The sequence below is a fragment of the Cokeromyces recurvatus genome (assembly GCF_025118155.1).
Source record: "Cokeromyces recurvatus strain NRRL 2243 chromosome Unknown BX663scaffold_16, whole genome shotgun sequence".
Lineage (NCBI taxonomy): Eukaryota > Fungi > Mucoromycota > Mucoromycetes > Mucorales > Mucoraceae > Cokeromyces > Cokeromyces recurvatus.
The window spans coordinates 235,038-258,908 of NW_026251402.1; the positions used below are offsets into that span (position 1 = coordinate 235,038).

A 23,871-nucleotide genomic window follows, 5' to 3' on the forward strand; every position below is an offset into this window, starting at 1 on the left:
ATAAATTTGTTTTTTGAGCATTTACTTAGATATATTATATATTCATATAAATATATATTTTTCATTATACCAAAACTTTTTATTATTTATATGGTAAATACAAAATCATTGTGTAATGTTATGATCCTTTTATTTTGCCCGGACTGTAACAAAATACAAATATTTACTTTTTATAGTCGTATTTTCGTTTTTTAATTATTTCTTTTCTTCTTTCTTTCTTCCTTTTGTAATATTTACATAAAATGCCTTCATCACCAGGCCAAATATATTTAAACAAGAATTCGCTTCAAGTTCCTGAAGGACCACCATCGCCAGCTCTATCAACTACTTCATTTATGTCTTCAGTTTCATGGATGGCCGAAAAAACATCTACTGAACTCATTCCTATGCTAAAAAATGCTTACAATGCTTTAAAAGACAAAGAAAAAGGTAGGTAATAAAGTTAGAAATATAAGGCCCAAAAAAAAAAGATATCATATAGAATAGTCTGCGTATACATGTGTGTGTGTGTGTGTGTGTGTGTGTTTAGGCTTTATAGATGTGGAAATTGACCACTTACAATCTTCTTTCATGTGATATTAAAACTTACTCGTTGATTAGACTTAGTACTTGCAGCTGAATTAGGAAAATCGTTATTAGAGCACAATTTACAATTAAAAACGAAATATGATTCTTTATTAAATACAGTTACTCCACCTATTACGCCTTCGTCATCAACAGTACCTATCCAAGAGAAGCAAGTCAATATAGACAATTTTAATACTGATTTGGAAGATGAAGAAAATACTATACGCTTTATACCTTCTCGAGGAACCCGCGAAGCAATGATTGAAGTGCTTGAACGCAAGAATATGGAATTAACAGCAAAACTAGAACAAGCTATAAATGAACAAGATAGCCAATCTCGATTAAGCTTGAAAAAGACCCGTCAACTAGAAAATGAAATTAGCTTGCTTAAAAGTGATCTTCATATAGCAACCGTTAAAATCCAAGAATTACAAGAAATGAATGAGCGACAGAAAATGATAGAGGCAACCATGAATCATGTTGTTTCCAAAAGGAATAAAGATGAAGAAAGGCTTATAGATGAACTCTATATTGAGATAAATAAAATGAAGCAAGAAAGAAACAATATTATTCAATCCAAAAAGGAATTGGAGGTAAAATTAGCTGCCTCTTTAAAAGATCTTGGGGAGCTTAAAGCACAATTTGAAAAAATTGAATTCACACAGCAAGACTTTGATAGACTCAAGGAAGCATATGAACGTCAATTTACCCATATTGATGAGCTTAACCACAGTATAGAAGAACACCGTGCTATCCTTCAGAAGCTTAAAGATAAGGGCATTTATCTTTATTCAGCTTTTTCAACTCCTACTTCGAGCTCTTATAATGACCAGAATTACACAAATGAAATACATGACCCGCTCCAAAGTACATTGCTAAGTGAACTCAAAACATTAGATTGGCTCAAGTTGAATGAAAGTAACATGAGTTCATACAATGAAGATATATTTAGCCATAGATCTTCACCCTATGTTTCAAAAACGTCACCGGAATCTTCTTCAATGCTATTCAACATTTTGGAATTTAAAGAAAAGTCATTGGCAGCAATTTATAATGCACCTTCTATTGACTTTGAAAGTGTTCTGTCTAGAGCTACAGGTATTGATAAAGACATATTAGATGATACAATAAGTTTTATAGACAAGATTGAAAGACAACATTATAAGGAGAAAGCTATGGTTCTTCGTAGTCATTATGAAGACGATGACGTTGAAAGATATGATTTCTCGTGCTTTGATGATCAATATCCATCATCTGATTTGTATCCGCAGACATCAGACATAGAACGGATACAATTTAAGCCAGTTACTATTGATAAGCCCAAAACTTTTGTAGAGCGACTTCGTAATTATATTAAGCAGCTTTTTGATATTATCTGGAAATGGTGTCGATTTACTATGGTTCTTTCTATTGCTCTTTTAATTAATGCATGGCAAGGACCTGAGATTTTATATGCTAAATCGTAACTTTTACTTTACTACATATCCACTTGAATTTATTTCATATTTACAGTCCTTTTCTATTATACATATGCCATATAACTATATGTAAGCCTATACACAACCATTTGATATTTTGTAACTTCAGTATATCCGTTATTACGGACATATATATGTGTATATATGTATACATTTATATTTTTTACATTTATTATTATACTCATATTATATATTATTATACATAATTTTAAGTATGGCCGTATATCTTTTGTTGTCGTCTTTAGTAGAGAGTACTGAATAATAGATACACATTGTCATTTTTTTTTAAAAGCAATTATCAATTATCCAAAATGGCTTTTCTGCTGTTTTCCGCATTTTTGAAAACAAATTTCTTAGAGATTTTAATCTCTTTTTATTCTTGTGTGAAATTTTACTCGTTTGAATATTATTCCTCGTTGTTTGACGACATGGAGAAGCCACTTTGTCCAATGTATCACCATCTTTACTTTTTACCTTAGTGTTAATTGTTATTCCCCCCTTGATATGATTGTTTCTATTATTAGGGGCTGCAACTTTTATGAATGAACTTTCATCCTCTACTGTGGGTCTAGATACATAACTTTGCTGCTCTTTATAAATCCTGAATACATTATTCATTCTATTACAGTCTGTTGAAGATGTAGTGAATGTATTACATATATCAGTATCAGTATCAGTATCATTATCATTGTTGCTTGTACATATTTCTGTTGTACTAATATCATGTGATGACAATGAAGTAATATTGTTATTTGTGTTTGTCTTGTCTGTATAAATCGAGCTAGTAGCGCGTCCAGAAAATTTTTCGCATTGAAAGTCTGGCTGCTGTGTATGATGGGTGGGGTTGTTATTATTAATACATGTATTCAATTTTTTATTATCGTTGTTCATCTTATTGTGTGACATGTAAGGAATGTGCTTTAGATTGACTAATAAATCCAAACTATTCTTGTTCATCAATGATTCATGGTGATATCCTGTAGCAAAAGATGCGTCTTGAATCATTTCCATGTAGGATTGCTGTATCCAGTCAACTGGGCTTGGAGGCTTTTTGAGTAATTTACTGCTTAATTTAGATGAAAGAGTGCTTGGTGGGAAATCGATTGTTATATCGTTCATTTAAAATATCTCACAGTCTGCAGTATGCTTATGTAAAAAAAAAAAAAAATTATAAAAGCAAGAAAAAAAAAAAGGAGAGAGAGAAGAGAGAAGAAGAAAAAAATGTGAAATAAAAGCAAAAGAAAGCTTATAACCTTTATTATTGTTATTGTTTTGTTTTTTTTTTTTGGCTTAATTTTCCTGATTTAGTTATGTTGTCCTTCGTAAGAAGAAGGGAAAAAAAACTAGCTTGTAATACATATTATTGTGTTTTGCTTATGTAAATAGAATCATTAGGTCTTCTAGTAAAATAATCATCATCTTGATATATTTAAAGACTAATCCACCTATATATGATCAAATGTATAATAAAATATGAGGTGAATCATTCTTATATACTCGTAACAGATAAATAAAAAGTTAATAATAATAATAATAATAGACTTATTAATAACTACAAAAATAAATGCTAATTGTTTATTTTAAATATCAAAATATTCTTCATTACAATGGTCACATTTAGGAACCTCTAAAAATTCGTAAAATCTAGGTTTCTCTAAAGGTGGTAATTTTCCAACTGCAGGTATATGACTCTTAACAGTTTCTTCATTATCTGTATCTATCTCTCTTTCATCATCTGTATTGGACCACTCAAAACCATTTTCACTTACAGGACTGAGACCATTGGTCATTAATTTGACTTGTGCTGCATCTAAAGCAGAGCGTCCTAAGCTTAAATCATGCTCATGGTGATTTCGAACCATTTCATATTGTTTCCACATTCTTTCCAGATTTATTTCATATTCTGATCTTAAGCGTTGAATGGTTATCTCTAATTCTTTCTTCTCTCGTTCAATATCACTTTTATCTTTGTTTAATTTAGTTTCGGCATTAAATTGTCTCTCTCGTTGTGCTGTAATTTCATTACGAAGTGTATTAAATGCCTCGTATTGTCTTTCTAATTTTCTTTTTAATTCTTCAGTCTCAGGTGTATCTACTAATCTAGCTTCTAATTTTCGTACTTGTTCACGAAGTTCCTGAATTCTGATTTCACTTTCGTTAGCGTTTAAGCCTTTGTCCTTAGCATCTTCTGCAGCTTCTCTTTTTGTCTTTTCAAGTTCAAATTCTAATTGAGATATATGTTTTCCCTTTTTATCTAAATCATCTTTTAACTGTTGATATTCTTTTTCTACACTATGAAGCCCCTTTACTTGTTGATTTAATTGATCTATTCTTCGATCACGATTTTGTAGTTGTCTTTTAAGATCGTTTAATTGGACTTCTGCTCTTCTGTCATCAGCAGACTTAGGTGTAGTTATAGTATTTTCTTCGTTTATTGCTGCAAGCTTTTTGTGATGTTCTTCTAACTCTGCTTCTTTGGCTTTCAAAACAGACTCAAGCTTCTTATACTGAACATTATTTTGGTTTTTTATTAGCTTCAATTGTCCTCGAAGCTTCTTTGTTTCTTTATCTCGTTCAGCTAATTTTATTTCTAATGCATCAACCTTATCTTGCATTTCTTCTTGAGCAGTGCCGCTAGAGTTATTTTTATAATCATCTGCTTTTCTATTTTCCTTTCTGAGTTCCTCTACTTCTTTTGACTTTTCTTCTAATAAATTCTGTAACTCATTGATACGTAACGTTAACTTGCTTGATTCTTCCTCTTCAGCAGTAATTAATTTTTCATGATTTTGCTTTGTATTAGAGAGTTCTTCATTTAAGGTTTGTACTTGCTTCTTATAATTTTCTAATGAGGATTTTAAATCTGTAATTTCCTCAGAATGAGCCTTTAAAATAGTTGTATTATCTTTCATAGCATCATTCGTCAGTTTCTTCTGATCTTCTAATTGGTTACTCATTTGTTCTAATCTATTCTCAACTTCAGCATGCTTTTGTTTGAGTTCTTTATATCTCTCTAATTCCTCTTGCATTTGAATTTGGTCATTTTCAAGTTTTTGTCTAATTTGTGCTTCCTGCTGTATCTGTTTTTGATATTCAGTAATCTGGGTAGATTGTTGTTCACTTTGTTCTTGAACCTCTGATAATTGGCCCTGCAATAGTTCAAAATCTTTTATTTGTTCCTTTAGTTGCATAGATTCGAATAAAAGCTTTTCCTGTTCAATACTTTGGTCTTTTATTTTTTGATTCAAGGCTTCTAGCTGCTCATGAAGCTGGTTGGACTCAATTTCTTTATTCTTAAACTTTTCTTCAAATTGAGTTTTTATCATATTCAGTTCTTCTGTATGACGTTCTTGCTGTTCTTTAAACTGATCAAGGACACCTGCGTTGTTGGCAATTTGTTCATTACGTTTTTGCAAGTCAAGTTTTACTGAATTTATTTCGGTCATACTTGTTTCCAACTTATTTTCTAGTTCTTTATTTAATCTTTCAGCTTCTGCTAATTTGGTATTTAGTTGATTATATTCATCCTCTTTTTTACTTAATTCGTTTTTTGTAGATTTTAATTCTTCAGTTTCACGTCTTAGTAAGGGAACCACCTTTTCTAATTTGGTTATTTGTTGCTGATAAGTTGTTATTTGGTCTTGGACTTTAACAAGATCGTCCTCTTTGGTGCTCAATTGACTTTTCAAGTCTTCTATTTCTTGATTTGATTTTTCAAGTTCAAGAGACTTCTTTTGTAATACACTCTGATTATCTTTTTCCTGATCTTCTAATTGCTTTTGAAGCCTATTTAAATTCTCCTCAATTTCAAGTACTTTCTTACGTTCAATACTTAATTCTTTGGCACTTGATTCAAGTTGTCTGGATTTCTCTTGCACATCGTTAATGTGTTCATCTTTGAGACGCTTAAGTTCTTCGATAGTTTGCTCTAAATTATTTGCATTCATACGTTCAGTCTTCAGTTGTTCATCAAGAGAGACAATATCCTTTTCTAATTTTTCCACATTAAGAGCATAAGATTTGATCTCATTCTGCTTCATCATATCCAAGTTTTCAAGTTTAGTTTGAAGATCATTTGCTTTTGTACATTCAGCTTGAAGCTCTGATTTTACAGTAGATAATTCATCATTAAGGGAAGAAACTACACTTTTATGTTTATTCAATTGTTGATTTCTAGATTGCTCAATTTCCTCAATTTGATGTAGTAATGTATCAGCTTTAGCACGCTCAGACTCTAAATCATTCTTCGTGTTCGTCACTGTCTCTTCAAGCTTAGTGATAGTCATTTTAAATTCCTCTGTATCCTTTTTCTTTTGTATGTCTAAATCCTCAAGTTTACTTTGCAATTCACCGCTCTTGGTGTGCTCTAACTGAAGATCAGATTCAAGTTTAGAAAACTCTTTTTGAAGTGTATTGTAATTTTCATTCTGCTTTTCTTTTAACTGTGTGAGCTCTTCAATTTGTTTTTGCAAACTATGAGTCTTATTGCGTTCACTATCAAGTTCAGCTTGCAAAGTTGAAGCTGAGTTTATCTGTTTCTCTCTTTCATCCTTTAAACTATTTATTTCAGTCTCTAGCTCTACTAGTCTTGTAGATTTTGATTTTAATTCTGCTTTTAAATTCGTCAATTCTTCTTTTGATTTTTCTAATATTTCAATTTTATCATGTAGTTCTTTATTTGTATCCTCTTTTTCTGATAATTGGTTTTGCAAAGACTCTATTGTAACTGTATCCTCTTTGACAGTTGCTTCCAATTCATTCAGTTTTGTAGATTGTTCATTCATTTTAAGAGTCTGCTGTTCGAATTCATTTTCAAGCTTTGATTTTTGGATTTTGATCTCATCAAATTTGGCATTTTGATCTTCTAATTTAGCTTGAATATCATTCAAAGTATTATTTTGTTCCTTGTATAAAGCTTCAGATTTTATTAGGTTTTGTTGCAATTCAGCAGCCTTAGATTGCTCTGTTTTAAGGGCATCTTCAGTCTTTGATAATTGTTTTTTTAACTTGGAGATGGATTCTTCATGTTCTTGATTCTCCTTTTCTTTAGTTGATTTTAATTCATCTAATTGGGACTCTAAATTTTTAGTTGAAGAGCGCTCAGATTGTAATTCGGTTTTGATGGATGTAATCTCTTGTTCCAATGATACTTTATTTTCTTCAAACTCTTTAATTTTTGCTTTTAATTCATCCATCTTCTTTGTTTGCACAACTAATTTCTCCTTTGTAGTAAACATCTTCTTTTGAAGTTTACTCATTGCTGTAGCATGTGCTTCATCATTCTTTTGCTTAGAATCAGTTAATTCATCAACCTGAGATTGCAGATTATTCACCTTAGCACGTTCAGATTCAAGCTCTTGCTTTGCTTCAGAAATACTACTTTCGAGATCACTTGTGCTGGATTTCAATTGTACTACCTTAGCATTTAGTTCATCAATTTCCTTATTTTTAGATTGCAATTCATTGTCCAGCTTGGAGCGTTCATTTTCTAACTCTTGCTTTAACTCTTCTGACTCTTTCTCAAAGTCAGCAATTTTAGAAGCAAAATGGTCAGCCTCCTTCTTTTGTAGTATATTTAAGTTTTCAATCTGGGTCTGTAAATTATCTGCTTTGCTGCGTTCATCTATAAGTTGTTGCTTCGTTAAAGACAATTCCTCCATTGTTGTTTGATTACTTTGTTTGTGCTCGTTAAATTCTAGCTGGAGAGCTTCGGCCTTTGAGCGATGCTCTTGAAGTTCGTCTTTTGCTTGAGATAATTTCTCTTGAAGTTCAGTCACAAATAGTGTATGCTCATCTGTTGATTTTTTCTTCCAAAATTCTAATCTTTCAATCTCGGCTTGTAGTTCACCTATTTTTGTACGTTCTGCGGTTAAAGTATCATTTGTAGTAGACCATTTAGTTTCCATCTCTTTTATTTGATCTTCAAGTTTCTTTTCTACTACTTTAAGCTCATTCGATTTTGTACGTTCAGATTCAAGTTCTTCCTTCATAGTCACTAGTTCCTCTTCCAGCTCTTTAACATTCTTTGCATGGTCTTCAGCATCTTTCTGTTTCATCTCATTTAATTCTTCAATTTTACTCTGTAAATCTGCTGTTTTTGAACACTCAGTTTCAAGCTGCTCTTTTACAGATATCAAGTCCTTTTGTGCATTTGTTGATGATGCTTTATATTTTTCTAGTTCTACTTTTAAAGCATCAGCTTCATCTATCTTCGTTTGAAGTTCATTAGCCTTTGTTTGTTCAATTTGAAGTTCAGACTTGATAGAAGCTATCTCTGCTTCTAATTTAGTTTTAGATAATGCAAATGAATCTTCTTCTTGTTTCTTCAATTCATCCATGGTTTTTAATTTAGATTGTAAATCATTTACATTTTTTCGTTCATTTTCTAGCGACTCCTTAATAAAAGATAATTCCTTTCGAAGAACATCTGCAGAGTCTTTGTGTTGTTCAATTTCTTCCTGCTTACATTTTTCCAAAGTTTCCAACTTGGATTGCAAATCAACTACTTTTGCATGTTCACTGTCCAGTTTCTCCTGTGCAGACGTTCTTTCTTTCTGGTAGGACTCTTCCATTTCCTTTATTTTTACTTGCAATTCGTCATATTTTTTATTTTCATTTTCAAGCTTGGACTGGACATCATTTAGGGAGCTTTTTAAATCATTTGTAGTTGATTCAAATTCAGTCTTTTCTTTATTCTGTTGATTAATTTTTGTTTGCAATTCTTCTATTGTCGTATTAGAAGATTTTTCTAGCTCCAATAACTTTGTATGTTCTTCTTCTAGCAAAGACTTTGCTGTCATCAGCTCTTCTTGAGCTTTTGTTGAAGCAAGCCTTTGTTGATTCAAAGCTTCATCTTTTTCTAACTTTAATTGCTCAACTTGCGCCTCTAACTGATTTACCTTTTCAAGCTCTGATTTTAAAGACTCATGGGTTGATTTCAGTTCATGTTCATGGTCCTCAATAAGTGATAATTTCTGTTTATTTAATTCCTCCAACTTTTCTTCCAAGTCTTCATTTTTACTCTTTTCAGCTAAAAGCTTCTCTTTTATAGAAGATAATTCAGTTTCAAGAGTAGATGCTTGACTATTGTTATTTTCTTTTAATTCTTCTATTTCAGACTGATATTTTTTTAAAGTTTGCTTTAAATTCGTTAGTTCTTTTTCATAGCTATCTGTTTTAGCTTTGCTTTCAGTCGTCATGCCTTCTAATTCCTGTTTATGTGTAGTAGCCTAATATGGGAGGAGGGGGGGGAGAAATTAATAGTGGGATTAGTTTTTTTTTTCTTTTGTTCTTTTTAGGCTACATTTAAAATTTAATTTCTATATTCTGTATATACAAGAGTTTGATTTTCCAATTCAAGCTTCTTAATTTGTTCTTTCAAATTATCAATTTCATGTTTATTGTTATTTTGGTCTAAATTTTGCATAATCTGTTGTTCAGAGGTTCCTAATTCAGGTGTTGTAACTGGTTCATTACTAGTGAACGAATCCTCTTGTGGTGAATCTTTGGTTATACTTTTTTCACTTGTTATGCTTGAAGTCTCTGCATTATGCTCTGCTTTTTTATCTTGGAATTTTTTCAACTACAAAACGTGTTAATTAGGAAACCAAAAAGGGAGATGGTATTTCTGAAAAGAAGCAATATTTTGTACCCTTTTTTTAGCAGCAGCCAGCTTTGCCTTTCGTGCCTGGTCCTCTTCAGTAGACATGTAAGTTGGTTTTAATTTTTAATACAGAGAAAGGTTTGTCACCTCTTTTTTTTTTTTTTTTTCTAAAAATAAATCTTTATTTGAAATTTTTGTTTCCCCTTCCCAATGGATAAAATAAAAATTATTGTGAAAGTTTATTTTTTTTCCTAGTGAAGAAAAAAAAAAATAGCCTGATTCAATTTAATACAACAATTGAACCTTGCGTTATATAGTAACTTATTTTATATACTTGCATATTATTATTACAGCAACTGCTTGGGTGAAATATAGTTATTCACTACTTTACTTGTTTTTAGAAAATAGGGACACGCTGAGTGTAATATGATGCTTCTATTATAACGTTTGTCTTCTTAATAATAATAATAAAAAAAAATCTATATATGTACAGTATACTACTCTATAGGATATCATTCTCTATTAGAGCTTCTTTCTTTCATTTACTATTAAATCACGTCTAATTTCTTTATTTTTAAGTTTGCCTCTTAAACAAAATAAATAAATAAATGAAATGGTAGAATTGAAACTATTATTGACAGATACTTTAATGTTATCGTAAGTTAACCTTGATATCTCAACACATCTTTTCCCTTTCCCCTCTCTTTCTTCTTGCAATTTAAATCAGGCTTTGTAGCAGTTAATGACACTTGACTTGTTGTAATATAATTGACCGCAGTAGAATTGACCGCAGTATAATAATCTACCGCAGTGATAATCGACAGATTTGCTTGAATTATCTAACAGCCAATAATAAGGCACTTTATATATTTATATTTATATAGAAGGAGAATGCATAATTTTTTTTTTCCTTTTTTTTTGATTTTTTAAAGAAAAAAAAAACAAATATAGAATCAGATGCCTTACACATTTATTCGAAAAGTAGCCTATAGTGGAAAAAAGAAAAGACAGCAGTTAAAAGAAAAAAATGCAAGGAAATTAGAAAAAGGTATGTTGACTATTATAGTTAATGTGATTCCTTTTTTTTTTGACATTGCTAATGTGTGTTCATTTCGGTATAGCAAATCTTATGGATACTAGTTCTTTTGATTATTTGGCAAAGAATAATAAAGAACTACCTTCTTTATCCAATAACTTTGTACCAGCATCCTTAGAGCCAAGTGAAAACTCGGTTGAGACTCATTTCAATACTGATAATAATGGCAGGTAAAAAAAAAAAAAAAAAAAAATAGAACTAAATGTTTTAAAAATAAAGTCACTTACTTTTATCTTCAAAGCAAAAGACTCGTTTCAGTATTTGAAAAATTAAGTAAACAACAAATCGAAAAGGAAAAGTTAAAAAGTATGCAACCTTTAAATCGATTACCTAAGGTATTATGAATTGATACAAGTGACATGAACAAAAATTACTTAAATACTATATCTAGGATTGCCTCGAAATAAAAGTAGATGAGTTTGATAGATATATTGATTTTCCTAAACGACCTGCTTGGAATTATGACATGACAAAAGAAGAAATTGACAAACAAGAACAAGACTACTTTAATAACTGGCTGAAAGCTACAGAAGAAAAGTATGATGGAAAAGAACTAAGTTGGTTTGAACGTAACCTTGAAGTATGGCGTCAACTGTAAGTAAGATAGCATCCTTACAAATACAAAATTGACTTACCTAACTTCACAATGTAGATGGCGAGTACTTGAAATAAGTGATGTTTTAATTATTATCATGGATATTCGAAATCCTTTGTTGCATTTTCCTCGTTCCTTATATGAATATATCACCCACATATTAAAGAGACCCATTATTGGTATATTTAACAAAGTAGATCTTGTCTCTGAATTCACTGTATTCTGTTGGAGAAAGTATTTCGAAGAAAAGTATCCAAATTTACGAATTACAACCTTTAGCTGCTATCCTCGAGATCCTAAACTAATTAATGACACAGCCATATGTAAGGACTTGATAGTACTCAAACGATGTATGTTACTTACGTATATAATTTAGATGCTTTAAAAAAGCAAACTAAGCGACCTAAAAAACGTTACTATCATGCACAAGGTGTTCAAGATATGTTATCTGTTTGTAAAGATATTGTTCATAAATCAGAAGTTGCAGTAGATTGGAAATCACTTATAGATTCTTACGATGAAAATAATATGGATAAAAGTGAAGAGAGTAGTGACAGTGACACGGATAGTATGGATGGTCTAGGTAAACCTAGTTATACAAATATATATGTATGTATGTATGTATTAACTTTATGTGTGTTAATGAAGATGATGAGTTTGGTGCTATCTTTGATATTACAGTTCGTGAAGTTCATCCTCATAAAAACTATATTACCTTGGGTTTGATTGGACAACCTAATGTTGGTAAAAGTAGTTTGATCAACAGTATAATGAAGAAAACCGTAGTCAGCACGAGTCGTACTCCTGGTCATACAAAGCATTTTCAAACAATTCATATCACTGATCATGTTAGACTTTGTGATTCACCTGGTTTAGTTTTCCCAGCATTCATTCCTAAATCTCTTCAAGTAATTATGACCTAACTATTAAAAAAAAAAATGGTATCATTAACATTTTCTTTATTGTATAGATTCTGTCTGGTATTTATCCAATTTCTCAGGTGCAAGAACCTTATAGCTCTATACGCTATCTTGTAAATTTCGTATTGATATTATTACAAAATGAATCATACTAATATGTATCTTCAATTAGGCGGAACATATTCCCTTGGAAAAAATACTTTCACTTATTCCTCCTGTCGATTTGGATGAATTAGAAGAATTTCAATGGTCTGCATGGTCTATATGTGAAGGTAGGATGATAAGTAAAGATCAAAATTTATATTCTTTGCTAACGAATCGTCACTTCTTAATAGCCTTTGCCATACAAAGAGGATTTCATATTGCAAGAACAGCTGATCCAGATATCTATAGAGGTAACTTTCTTGACTTTTCTCTTCTCCTTTGTTAATAACAAAAATATATGTATATGCATATATATATTTTATAGCTGCCAATACTATTTTACGCCTAACCACAGAAGGTAGAATTCTTCTTTCTTTTAAACCACCCGGGTTCTTTTCAAGTACCAAATATGAAAGATTAAGGGTAAAAGAAGCAGATATGAAGGAAAAAGAAGAGAGTGAGAAAGAGTTGAAGAATTTTAATTCAGAGGATATAGAATATAATTCTGGAAAACAAGATTTATTATTGATTTCAAGAGGTGCTTTTGGTGCTTTACTATCTGATTCTGAATGATGACTGAATTTAAAAAAAAAAATCACCATCTATGTATTACATAACCTAACATAATAAATACCCATTTTTATCGATGGATATCTCTCTCCCTTTCTCTTTCTATTCTGTATATAAATAAATATCATAAATAATTACAAGCATCTACATATCTATTTATTTATACATATATAAAAGAAAAAAGTAAAATAAATATGGGTCTCTTTAATGATGATATTCAAAAGACCTCTATTTCTTTATACATCGGTAAGGACTTTTTTTGTTTGTCTTTTGAGAGAGTATTAAAATAGACTGACTGACTGATTGATTGATTTATCTATTTTATTTTATTTTATTTTTAAGAGAGATTATCTAATCTTGATGAAATCGATTGGTACCTTTTAGAACAATTAAGCGAATGTATTCAAATGCAAGAAAATGGGCCAAGAGAAGCTATTGAAACAATCAGAAAAAAGCTTAAACATGGCGATACTCAACAAAAGTTAAGGGTTCTTGAGGTAAAAAAAAAATCATGTATGTTTAAGGATGAATTTGTATTGATATTCTTAATGTGTAGGTTCTCAAGTTACTTATGGAAAACAGTAATCAACAATTTCGTAGTAAGTTAAAAATTTAGAATAAAACAAAAAAAATATACATATACAGATATATGTGTATTTTTATATATATAAAAGGGGCTATATTATTTATAAAAGAGAATAGGACAATTTATTGCCAATGAAAAGATGAAAGAAAGATTTGAACTTATTCTTGTATCCCCAGTAAGTGTGTTTATTATGAAACCAACAATGAAATAACGAAGAATCATTGATAGGGTGAAAATGCTGCAGTTAAAAAAGAACTTGTTTCACTTTTAGGCGCATGGTTAATCAAATACAAGAATGAAGCAAGTATGAAATCTTTAAGGGATTTATATGAAATGGGGATAGGTAGACGACATGTAAGTCATATCAAGTGAACAAACAAACTAGAATAGAACCATGTTTTAATTATTCATATAAACTAGAGTCGACCTAGAGCTAATACAGATACAGTAAATCATCAAAGACCTTCCATACAACCACCCAGTCATAGACAAACTGACACATCTCCTTCACCTCCTTCAACTATCAATGACAATAGACGTGCACTATTACCTGTTTCAGGGCCTAGTGAAACAGTTGAAAAACCGAAAAATACAAAACCACGTAGTCATAGTTCAGCCCCTAGAATAAATCATTCATCTTCAACGACACCTACGAGAGTTTTTAATTTTGAGAAGGCTAAATCAAAGATCCTTGAAGAGATCGCAGTTGCCAATAGTAATTCAAATAATTTAATAAATGCACTCAAGTTGATAAACACGAATGAGGATAGATGGGAGATTGAGTTACAACATGATAAACGTCTACAAGAATATCATGAAAAATGTGAAGAATCAAGACGAATTATTGTGAGATATGCACGATTAGTAGAAGATGAAGAATGGATTGGAACATTATTAAGCACAAACGAAGAACTTTTAAAGGCTTTGGATATGTATGATATTATGTTAACTGGTGAAATACCTGCTGTTTGGTTGAATCAACAACAACAACAAAGTCTATTCTACTGTGAACCACTAAAAGCAATTCGTGCTCCTCCACCACCGCCACCTCCCACAACTTTACAAATTGAAACCTCTTTTTCAAATATGCAATTAACAAAAAGAAAAGAGAAGGAAGAAGAAGAAGAAGAACGCGACCCTTTTGCAGATCCAGATACACCTATTGATGAGGATGAGAATCGAAGGTAATATTAAAAGAAGAGAGAGAGAAAAGGAAGATATTCAACTTGAATAGCTGCTAACATGACTTTTTTTTTATACAGAGATTATTTATATTAAAGGGATCTACATTATGTAATAATAAAGACAAATTATACGCGAAAAAAAAAAAAAAAAATTATGATACAGACTGAGATAATTATTTAATATAGCTGGGGAAAGGGAAAACATCCATTATTAAGATAAAAAGTCGGAGTCACTTCTGAAATATTGAGACTTCATATCTTTGTTGTTTTAAAGCAATAAACTGCAGTGAAAAGAATTGAAACATGACAATTTTAAGACAAAATATTGGTATATGAAATCATACATGCTTCTTTTTATTTTATTTTTCGATAATGAGATATTGAAAGTCACTTTATTTTAAATATAAAAATTGAAGGCTTATAATTCAAAATCCGCTTTTGGTTGTTTTACTATTTTTATATTACAAACATACATAACACACACAATCAACACAACAAAAATTCACGCTTATTAAAAGCTTAAATCCCACACGACGTAAACGTACATATAAAACTTTTTTTTTTTTTTTCGTTTCTTTTTTTTTTTTTCTTTTTTATATACTTCATACTTTCTTTTTCTATTTTTTTTTTCTCTCTCTCTTTTTTTTTTCATTTTTTTTTCTCCATTCCTTTTATTATTTTTTTTTTATTTCCTTTTTACTTGATGGATACCGAATCTAGTAAAGACACACCAATAAAGAGTTGGTGGAGAAAGGTCACACATAATTCAAACAATAAGCCAACTTCTTCTCAAAAGCAAGGTAAAATGAGAGAGAGAGAGAGGAAGGATTAATATACATGTGTATGTTATGTGTTTATTAATCGATAGAATTTATAAAGAGGATCAAATCTTTGGTGTCCCCTTGCAAGATAGTTTACGTTGTGCTCGAGCTGCTATTGCTTATGTCGATAATGATATTCAATATGTTGGTTTTATTCCTGTCATTGTTGCTAAATGCGGCTCTTTTCTTAAAGACCAAGGTAAATTAAATGTCACTTTTTTTTTTTTTTTTTTTTATGGAACCCAAAAAAAAAAAAAATTAATCTCGGCTGTCTTTTTTATTATTGTTAAATAGGTCTTTATACTGAAGGTGTGTTCCGTATGAGCGGCAGGTAAATGTCTTTCTTTTTATTTATTTATATATAGAATAAAAAAAAAATAGCAGTTATTTATATCTATTGTATATGTAAATCTTCTCTTATTAATGTATCTCTCTCTTTTTTAAATATAATTAGTGCTAAAAGAATTGGTCAACTACAACATATATTCAATACACCACCTGATTATGGAAGACAATTAGATTGGAAAGGCTTTTCAGTACACGACGCTGCTAATGTTCTTCGACGTTATTTAAACTATTTGCCTGAACCAGTCATTGTACATCAACTTTATCAACCTTTTCGCGATGTTATTTTAACAGATAATACAAGTGATGAGGAAAAAGTGTCTCAGTTTCAGAGTTTGATAGAACAATTACCAGAACATCATCAGTATCTTTTGTTTTATTTGTTGGATTTGATTTCACTTTTTAGTCAAAATGTGCAAATTACGAAAATGGATACATTTAATCTTGCTTCAGTTTTTACACCTGGTATGCTTTTGAATCCAGAACATGCATTAAATCCAGCTCAATATAAAACATCACAAAGGGTAGTTCAATTTTTAGTAGAACATCAACATTGTTTTAAGATGCCTCGATCTTCTCGTTTCACTATGCTTAATCAACAACAAAAAGAAACAGAAACTGAAACAAAGGATCAGCATAATGAAATCTCAAATACAACTGAAACTGTCACAAATAACATAACCATCACAACATCACCTCTTTCTGCACCTCATCGTCATAATAGTCATCCCACGTCATATAACACTACTCATACTTTCAACACTACTAATACTAATAATAATACTAATAATAATACTATTAATAATACCTCTAATCACCCTTATCATCATCACCATCATCATCATCATCATCAGAAATCAGTGGATTGGACAGGTATCTTGGCATCTTCATCAAACTCATCAAGACCTTTGTCTGTTATCATGTCATCCGGTAAAGAACAAAGAGTAAAGAGAGCAAAGACAATGCCTTCAAGGAGATCAAGATATGGTCCTAATGATCCCTTACAAATCGTTCAACTTAACAGATCCATCATTGAAGCTGGCCATAATAAATAATCATATTAGTATAGTCCTTTATATAGTTTTTTTTTTCTCTCTTTTATACGCTTACATTTATAGTTAAATCTTTCAATTATATACACATACAAATATATTAAAATAAAGAAAAAAAATTTGCAATTGAAGCAAAAAGAAAAGAAAAGTTTATTTTGATAATTGATAGTAGTAGTATAAAAATGACATAAATAGGACTAGGTTTATTTGATAAAATACATAATGCACATATGAACTATACAATAAAGTAATAATAACAGAAAGAACATGCTACCATACAATTATTCATCCACTTGAACACACATGTCCTTATACGCGAATGTAATAGATTTAATATTGAGGTTCAATACAAGTCTCTTACTTGAAAACAGCATGATACTTTATTAACTGGATGACACCACCATACGTTTTTTTTTTGCACATTATGTAATTATAAAAGTGAGCCTTATAAAGAAACGTATAGAATACATTCACTGTTGAATAATAAAGTATATATAAATATATATGTATATCTATATTACTTTAATACATAATAGTGTACGTTACTTGAGGTGGGTTCTGTATGTATGTATAGCTGCTCTCTTAAAAAAATAAAAGAGAGAGAGAGAGAGAGAAGGTCACAAAAGCCTCTTAAGAGTCAAGAAGGAATCAGAGACAGTATGAATATACTAGTCTATTACGAAGATAACCAATTACATCAACTTTGAAACCAGGATGAATAGGAGGAAGAAGCGTTTGATGAAACAGATAATTTATTTTATGTAGAATGAATGATACAGATAGTTGCGGCGACTTTGGGTTTCTTTAGAGGCAATTGATGAAGGATAAAGGGAATCGGATCATAAATGGTTAGTGACATATTATAAACCGACAGAGCATATGGAGACATTGAGTAGAGCATTCACGAGTAAAACTCTCATATGGACGGTAAGGACATAACCGAGGAACATCACCTGGAAGCCAACACAAGATGCCAACAAAGGGCTTGACTATGCTCATTGTGGGTCATTGGTAACCCTAGTTATTGGGATTCTGTTTCAAAGAAAGGGCGGCAAAGATAATCAAACCTATTTTCTAAGAATTGTCGGTGAAGCTGCTTAAAAGTACGATAATTTTGGGGTATTTAATACAAAAAAAAAAAAAAAAAAAAAAAAAAAAAAAAAAAAAAAGAGAGAGACGCGTTAGGATATTAAGAATAATGTTGTTTTGATGATCCCTTTTTTTTTTTTTTTTCTCTTTTTAAAAAAAGGGAATGAGTAATAGAATACTAATGTTTAAAAAGAAGATATGCAATATCATTAGAGTGAAATCAATCAAAATAATTGTGAGTCTTCAGTTGTGCACAAACAAGTGAGCATTAAAATTAATGTTTCATATCAGCTACTAAATGCAAAGATTGTGAGCAAAGATGACATTTTTCAAAACGTAGTAAAAAAAAAAAAATGTGAAAAAGGTTGAATCTTCTTCATTTATTCAAGGTATTTCATTCCCCTTTTATTAGACAAATTATTATTTAAATTAGTTGGTTTTAAAAGAACAAAAATGAGCGAATTAGAAACAAGCATATTGAAGCAGCAAAAGAAAAGAGCCAAAATAGAGAATAGTACTGAAAAGCAAGTCTGCACTAGTTGTCATAAGAATGGATATAATAGATCCAAGTCTCCTTTATGCCCTAACCATAAATATAACAAAAAAAAACGAAGAATTAAAAAAGTTGCTTGGAGATTATGCAATGGTAACAAGAAAGATAAAACTAGGAAACCATTCTACGGCCACAACACAAGAATATCATTACAATCAAAATCTTGAAGGTGTTAGAGGATATCCCATTCTTGAATGCTTGTAAATCATTATATAATTAACATATCCAAACCAAATCGATAGATGATAAAACCTATAATATGATTGATAAGAGAGCCCTTACACACAATTTTTGGTATTTCGTTTCTCTTTTGGTACCAAAAAATTCCAACGCTATTCCTAGCGACTTACTGGAAGAATGGAATAATAAAAGAGACAAGGTAAAATGAATACATGTATTTTGTAAGTGATAATATACTTATTGTGTAGTGAACGATAAAGGAGTATATGCTGGACACTAAAAACCCTTAATCAAGATGAAAACTTCAGTTATAGCATTTGAGCATGGAATATTCAATGAAAATACCGTCAAGTTTAAAGGTGTTCAAACAGGAGCCACCAGCATAGGGTGGAAAAAAAATTGTTGAATAGACAAAAATAGGGTACCTTTTGTGGATGAATTTAGAACTTCCAAAGCAATAAATTATTACACCTTTAGTTAACTCCAATTTAACATGTTTGCTTTTATATAAATTTAGACTTGTCATTCATACTTTAAAAGAAATCTTATGTCTTCAATAATAGGCTATCATGGTGTCTTAGCTTCCAAAAGCTGCGGGATACTGTGGCAACATAAATGCAATGCCGCAAAATATATATACATAAATATATATTTATCGAATCTCTAATGAGATACTAACTGTTCAAGAATATCTCTCTGTATTCTCTTACCGCCTCGAACATGGAGGGTTTTCTTGATAGGAAATTTAAATTCTTACAGGTAAACATGTTTAAAAACTAGTTTTATATTGTCTAAATCTAAAAATATTGAAACTAGTCTACACTTCATTCGAAAATACTATAATTAAATGTAGCTAGATTTATACTATTTCATATTCCTTTTCTTTTTTTCCTCTTGACTCTTAAGAGGTTTTATTACCTTCTCTCTTTTTTTGTTTTAAAAAAAAAAACTGTAACTACACCTTAACAAAAAAAAAAAAAAAAAAAAAGCTGACGTCATCATTCACTTGTATTTTTTTTTTTCCTTTTTTTGATTCGAATCTTAAAAAGGGGCGACTAGGTTATTTTATTGTTTTTTTTAAAAAAAAAATAATAATAAAAAATAATAACAATCTCATTTTAAACAAAAAACAGAATTTTATAATTAGCAATGCCTGTTTCTAGAATCGTTAGTTCTCCTCATTTTTCTGTCATTTCAGTCGAGAAAGTCTTTAAAGTGTAAAATAAACAATATCAATTTTCTAAATAAATCATAAATTTATATGTATCTATGTAGTTTCCCTAACCTTGCCACATGGGGTGTTGCTGCAGGAAGTGCTGTACTTCTTTTAGGTTCTGATGTTCCTTTAGTTAAAAAGGATCTTTTAAGTAAAATTCCTATTGCTGGTAGCTATTGGGCCATTGCTGAAGAACAATAGATTTATCTGCAGTCATAGTGTTTTATAATGATTAATAAACGGCTTGCATATTTATTTGTATAATAGAATTTTTGTTTTTATATAAATATGGATTATATTGAAAGGCAAGTAAGTTGTGTAGAATGAAATGAAACGAAAACATACAAGGGCAAGGAGAAAATGTGAGGCTGAATTATTTTAAATTATAACTTCTTTACTTTATTTCTCCTTGTCTGTCCTTTTTCTTTTTTTTTTTTTTTCTTTCACTTCTCCCTCTTTCATCTATTCAAAAAAAAAATTTAAATTCATTGATCTTACCTAAAATTAGATTAAGAATCAAAGGACTCCTTTCTACTTTTCTCCTGAAATACATAAACAAGTTTCTTTATAATGAAGTTCCCCTTGAATGTGTTCTAATATAAATATATAAATGGATTGTCTTTTGTTGTATACTCTTCTTTTTTTTTCTTTAACACATACACGCATATATATATTTATATATAAAAAGGAGGGGCAATAATAATGTTATTACCTTTGATTTCAATTGGCTCTTTAATAGCTCTGTCAACGTTAAGAGTTCAAGCATATTATGTTCAGCCTAAGCCATCATTCATTCGTCGTGATATGCCATCATGTACAGATATGAATTCTGATTTTACCAACTCAATAGATGGTTGGGTCTTACAATCAGGATCTACTAAAGAGAATTACGAAATTACTTCTGAAGGTCTTCAATTAAAGCTTCTACCGCCTTCCGAATATATTCGTTTAAAAGACGAAGAAGGTGAGTAGTAGATGAATAGCAATCCTAGATAGAGTGAATTAAATATACATATTTATTAGGACTTCCGTATAACAAGTATGAGGGATCAGGTTGTACATTCAATGCAACTACTTATATGCAATATGGAAAATTCTCTGCCACTGTAAAGGCTGCAAAGGTACCAGGAGCTGTTACTGCTGTCATTTTAATTGCTGATAATGGTGATGAAATTGATTTTGAATTATTAGCTAATCCCAAAAATCAAATTACGTAAGTATTATAGATATACATACATAACACACATCTATGTATATGTGTATATAAATAAAAAAAAAATATTCATTGTTAGATCAAATTACTTTTATGGTCCTAATATTGTATACGGGAAAAATGGAAAAGAAATAAATGCACCTAATGGAAGCGTCTTCAATGAATTCTATAAATATACAATTGAATGGTAAAGACGATTAAATTCTTCACTTCATTCATTTTGATTTATTTATATACATGTTCATTTGTTGTGTACAATACAGGTCTCCCTCAGAGATTAAATGGTTTATTAATGATAAAGAAATTCGTACAAAAACTCGCTTGTCAACTAAAAATGGAGATACTTATGAATACCCCACCCATCCTGCGTAAAGTATCCAAACATTTACTTTTATTCTGCAGATCACTAATTTATATATATATCTTAAACATGTATATAAATGTATACATATACATATATATATATATATACAGCCGTGTTCAATTTGGTCTTTGGGATGGTAGTAGTTCAAGTGGAACTGCTCAGTGGGCTCATGGGCCTATTGATGTAAGTGATATATATATATATATATATATATATGTATTCAATAATCTAATATCCTCTATTATAGTGGAATAAACAGAAAGAGCCCATTACAGCATATATTAAGAATGTTCAAATTACTTGTAATCCAAAGTATAATAATATTAAAAATTAATATATTCTGATAGTATCTATACATCTATACATCTATACATCTATACATATATATGTGTGTATGCTTATTTTGCTATCTATGTTAATATATCCATTTATACATATATAAACATAATTTCATCTCTCTTCATAAACGTTTATTTTATTTTATTTTATTCATATAAAAATGGCTAAATTCTGTTGTATATTGCTATGGCTCTTTTAATATCTTGTTCTAGGTTTAATAATATTATTATTATTTTTCTTTTACAATTGGATTGGACTTCTGAATAATAAGGATATTAATGTATTGTTCAGATTTTGAAGAAAAAAATGGTTATTTTATTCTATCCTATTTGTGCTCTATATATAGACACTCATGTTCATATAAAATCAGCAATTCTTTCAGATTTTACCTGCACAAGGCCATTTGAGACTATTTCTCTATAGCTTTCCCTACTGAGGAAATGAAAAAAAAAAATAAAAAAATAAATTCTCTTTAAAGTCTCTTTATTAATATCAACAATAATAATATACTTTGATTATCATTTATACAAGAGAATATTATTTATATATGCATGTATATAGATAGATCTTTGCTATAAATCGCAATAGTAAAAATGGAGCCTATACAACGATTACTGTCATCATAATAGTGTATGTGTACTTTTATTTTTTTTTTTTTTAAAAAAAAACAAGTGTAATCTAATTTGATATATTGAAAGAGTAAGGCTAAATGCAAATATCAAATCTGATTTGTAGCTTATCTTGTAAAAAAACCTTTTCTGCAATTTATAAACCCAACTTTTCTATAGATCTTTTAACATAATTTTTGTTTGTTCTTTTCATATTATCGTTTTCTCCTTCACATAACTGATAAATAAACATATTTTTAGTTAAGAATTAGATCATGTACCTGATCATATCAAAGCCTTTTACAATTTCAAAACACATACACACACACACACACAAATATATATATACATATACAGTAATATAAATAAAAATTTGATTACAAGTAGTTTATCATATGCAGATCATTTCAATTACGTTCATAATAACTTAATTTTTGTTATATATGCATTTCATTCCTTTCTTTTAAATTTACACATATTTTAGTATGGAAATAGTATTATATTTAAAGGTAGCTAATGGTTATATATTTATATTGAATAATAGAAATATTGAAGACTTTTGTCTTTCACTTCTTATGCCAAAAAAAGAAGAAGAAGAAAAAGAAAAAGTCTTTATTTTATTTATATTTATTTACTTTTTTTTTTTTTTTTTTTTTTTTTTTGGTTTCAAGCTTTAAGGAACGTTCCTGGGGACAAATAACAATTTAAATAAAATACAAAAAAAAATATGCGCATACTTCATTCATTGCTTCTTCTTTTATTATTATTTTGAACCTTTTCTTTTATTTATTTATTTATATATATAATAAGAATAACACAGAATGATAAGTAATATTTATCAACAGCCCCATCAAAACGATTATAATATTGCTCGCTATTCTTATCATAATTGGACTAATTCACTTTATAAATTGAAAACACATATTTATTCTAAACACATTCTTCCTTTACGATCGTTTTCAATTAGAAAGGATTCGTCGACTGTTGTTCCCCAACCACAGAGTAATAAATTAAATAGCACAGAGAATGGAAGTCTATTTTTGAATCCTTCTACAGCATCCTATAGTAGTGATGGATATTCAAGTGACCATGATCAAGACCAATCTAAAGGATATATCACTGCTGCTAAAGGTAACCATAGATATAGTAACGATTTCAAGGCACATTATGTATTGGGTGATGATACGGCAAAAATAACACCACAGAAAAAGAGTCAAACATGTCCTAATCTTTCCACTATGATGACGATGATGGCCACAGATATTAGTCAACGCCCTTTACCTCCCTTGCCCTTAGAGGATGAAACCGTCTTTAACAGTGCTTTAAGTCTTAAACTGGATGATAGTTT

At 30.0% G+C, this 23,871-nt stretch overlaps 8 protein-coding genes across 8 annotated transcripts; 7 read left to right on the forward strand and 1 right to left on the reverse strand.

Annotated features, from left to right (window-relative positions):
- Positions 1-335: 335 nt before the first annotated feature.
- On the forward strand, positions 336-2,033 carry BX663DRAFT_531608 (uncharacterized protein; the record flags this gene model as incomplete). Its single annotated transcript, XM_051530394.1, has 3 exons — positions 336-429; positions 601-1,474; positions 1,520-2,033. The coding sequence occupies 3 exons, from the start codon at positions 336-338 to the stop codon at positions 2,031-2,033; spliced, it is 1,482 nt and encodes a 493-aa protein (XP_051381850.1).
- A 297-nt stretch (positions 2,034-2,330) lies between these two features.
- BX663DRAFT_487149 (uncharacterized protein) lies at positions 2,331-3,164 on the reverse strand (the record flags this gene model as incomplete). Its single annotated transcript, XM_051524719.1, has 1 exon — positions 2,331-3,164. The coding sequence occupies one exon, from the start codon at positions 3,162-3,164 to the stop codon at positions 2,331-2,333; it is 834 nt and encodes a 277-aa protein (XP_051381851.1).
- Positions 3,165-10,517: 7,353 nt separating this feature from the next.
- On the forward strand, positions 10,518-13,071 carry BX663DRAFT_512668 (uncharacterized protein). The gene is made up of 11 exons (XM_051528038.1): positions 10,518-10,696; positions 10,770-10,914; positions 10,986-11,079; positions 11,136-11,338; positions 11,397-11,662; positions 11,716-11,922; positions 11,988-12,247; positions 12,310-12,372; positions 12,432-12,531; positions 12,595-12,654; positions 12,729-13,071. The coding sequence occupies exons 1-11, from the start codon at positions 10,606-10,608 to the stop codon at positions 12,974-12,976; spliced, it is 1,737 nt and encodes a 578-aa protein (XP_051381852.1). The 5' UTR covers positions 10,518-10,605; the 3' UTR covers positions 12,977-13,071.
- BX663DRAFT_512672 (uncharacterized protein) lies at positions 13,072-14,895 on the forward strand. The gene is made up of 6 exons (XM_051528039.1): positions 13,072-13,219; positions 13,316-13,470; positions 13,530-13,572; positions 13,676-13,734; positions 13,788-13,913; positions 13,980-14,895. The coding sequence occupies exons 1-6, from the start codon at positions 13,168-13,170 to the stop codon at positions 14,745-14,747; spliced, it is 1,203 nt and encodes a 400-aa protein (XP_051381853.1). The 5' UTR covers positions 13,072-13,167; the 3' UTR covers positions 14,748-14,895.
- Positions 14,896-15,362: 467 nt separating this feature from the next.
- BX663DRAFT_512676 (Rho GTPase activation protein) lies at positions 15,363-17,108 on the forward strand. The gene is made up of 4 exons (XM_051528040.1): positions 15,363-15,543; positions 15,623-15,763; positions 15,859-15,895; positions 16,019-17,108. The coding sequence occupies exons 1-4, from the start codon at positions 15,447-15,449 to the stop codon at positions 16,962-16,964; spliced, it is 1,221 nt and encodes a 406-aa protein (XP_051381854.1). The 5' UTR covers positions 15,363-15,446; the 3' UTR covers positions 16,965-17,108.
- A 1,492-nt stretch (positions 17,109-18,600) lies between these two features.
- BX663DRAFT_487154 (uncharacterized protein) lies at positions 18,601-19,189 on the forward strand (the record flags this gene model as incomplete). Its single annotated transcript, XM_051524720.1, has 3 exons — positions 18,601-18,803; positions 18,877-18,982; positions 19,079-19,189. The coding sequence occupies 3 exons, from the start codon at positions 18,601-18,603 to the stop codon at positions 19,187-19,189; spliced, it is 420 nt and encodes a 139-aa protein (XP_051381855.1).
- A 673-nt stretch (positions 19,190-19,862) lies between these two features.
- BX663DRAFT_512677 (ubiquinol-cytochrome-c reductase complex subunit-domain-containing protein) lies at positions 19,863-20,268 on the forward strand. Its single transcript, XM_051528041.1, has 2 exons — positions 19,863-20,000; positions 20,059-20,268. Exons 1-2 carry the CDS (start codon positions 19,933-19,935, stop codon positions 20,198-20,200), a joined length of 210 nt encoding a protein of 69 aa, XP_051381856.1. The 5' UTR covers positions 19,863-19,932; the 3' UTR covers positions 20,201-20,268.
- A 535-nt stretch (positions 20,269-20,803) lies between these two features.
- On the forward strand, positions 20,804-21,910 carry BX663DRAFT_531611 (concanavalin A-like lectin/glucanase domain-containing protein; the record flags this gene model as incomplete). The annotated part of the gene is made up of 6 exons (XM_051530395.1): positions 20,804-20,963; positions 21,023-21,212; positions 21,292-21,399; positions 21,476-21,580; positions 21,687-21,759; positions 21,824-21,910. 6 exons carry the CDS (start codon positions 20,804-20,806, stop codon positions 21,908-21,910), a joined length of 723 nt encoding a protein of 240 aa, XP_051381857.1.
- Positions 21,911-23,871: the final 1,961 nt, after the last annotated feature.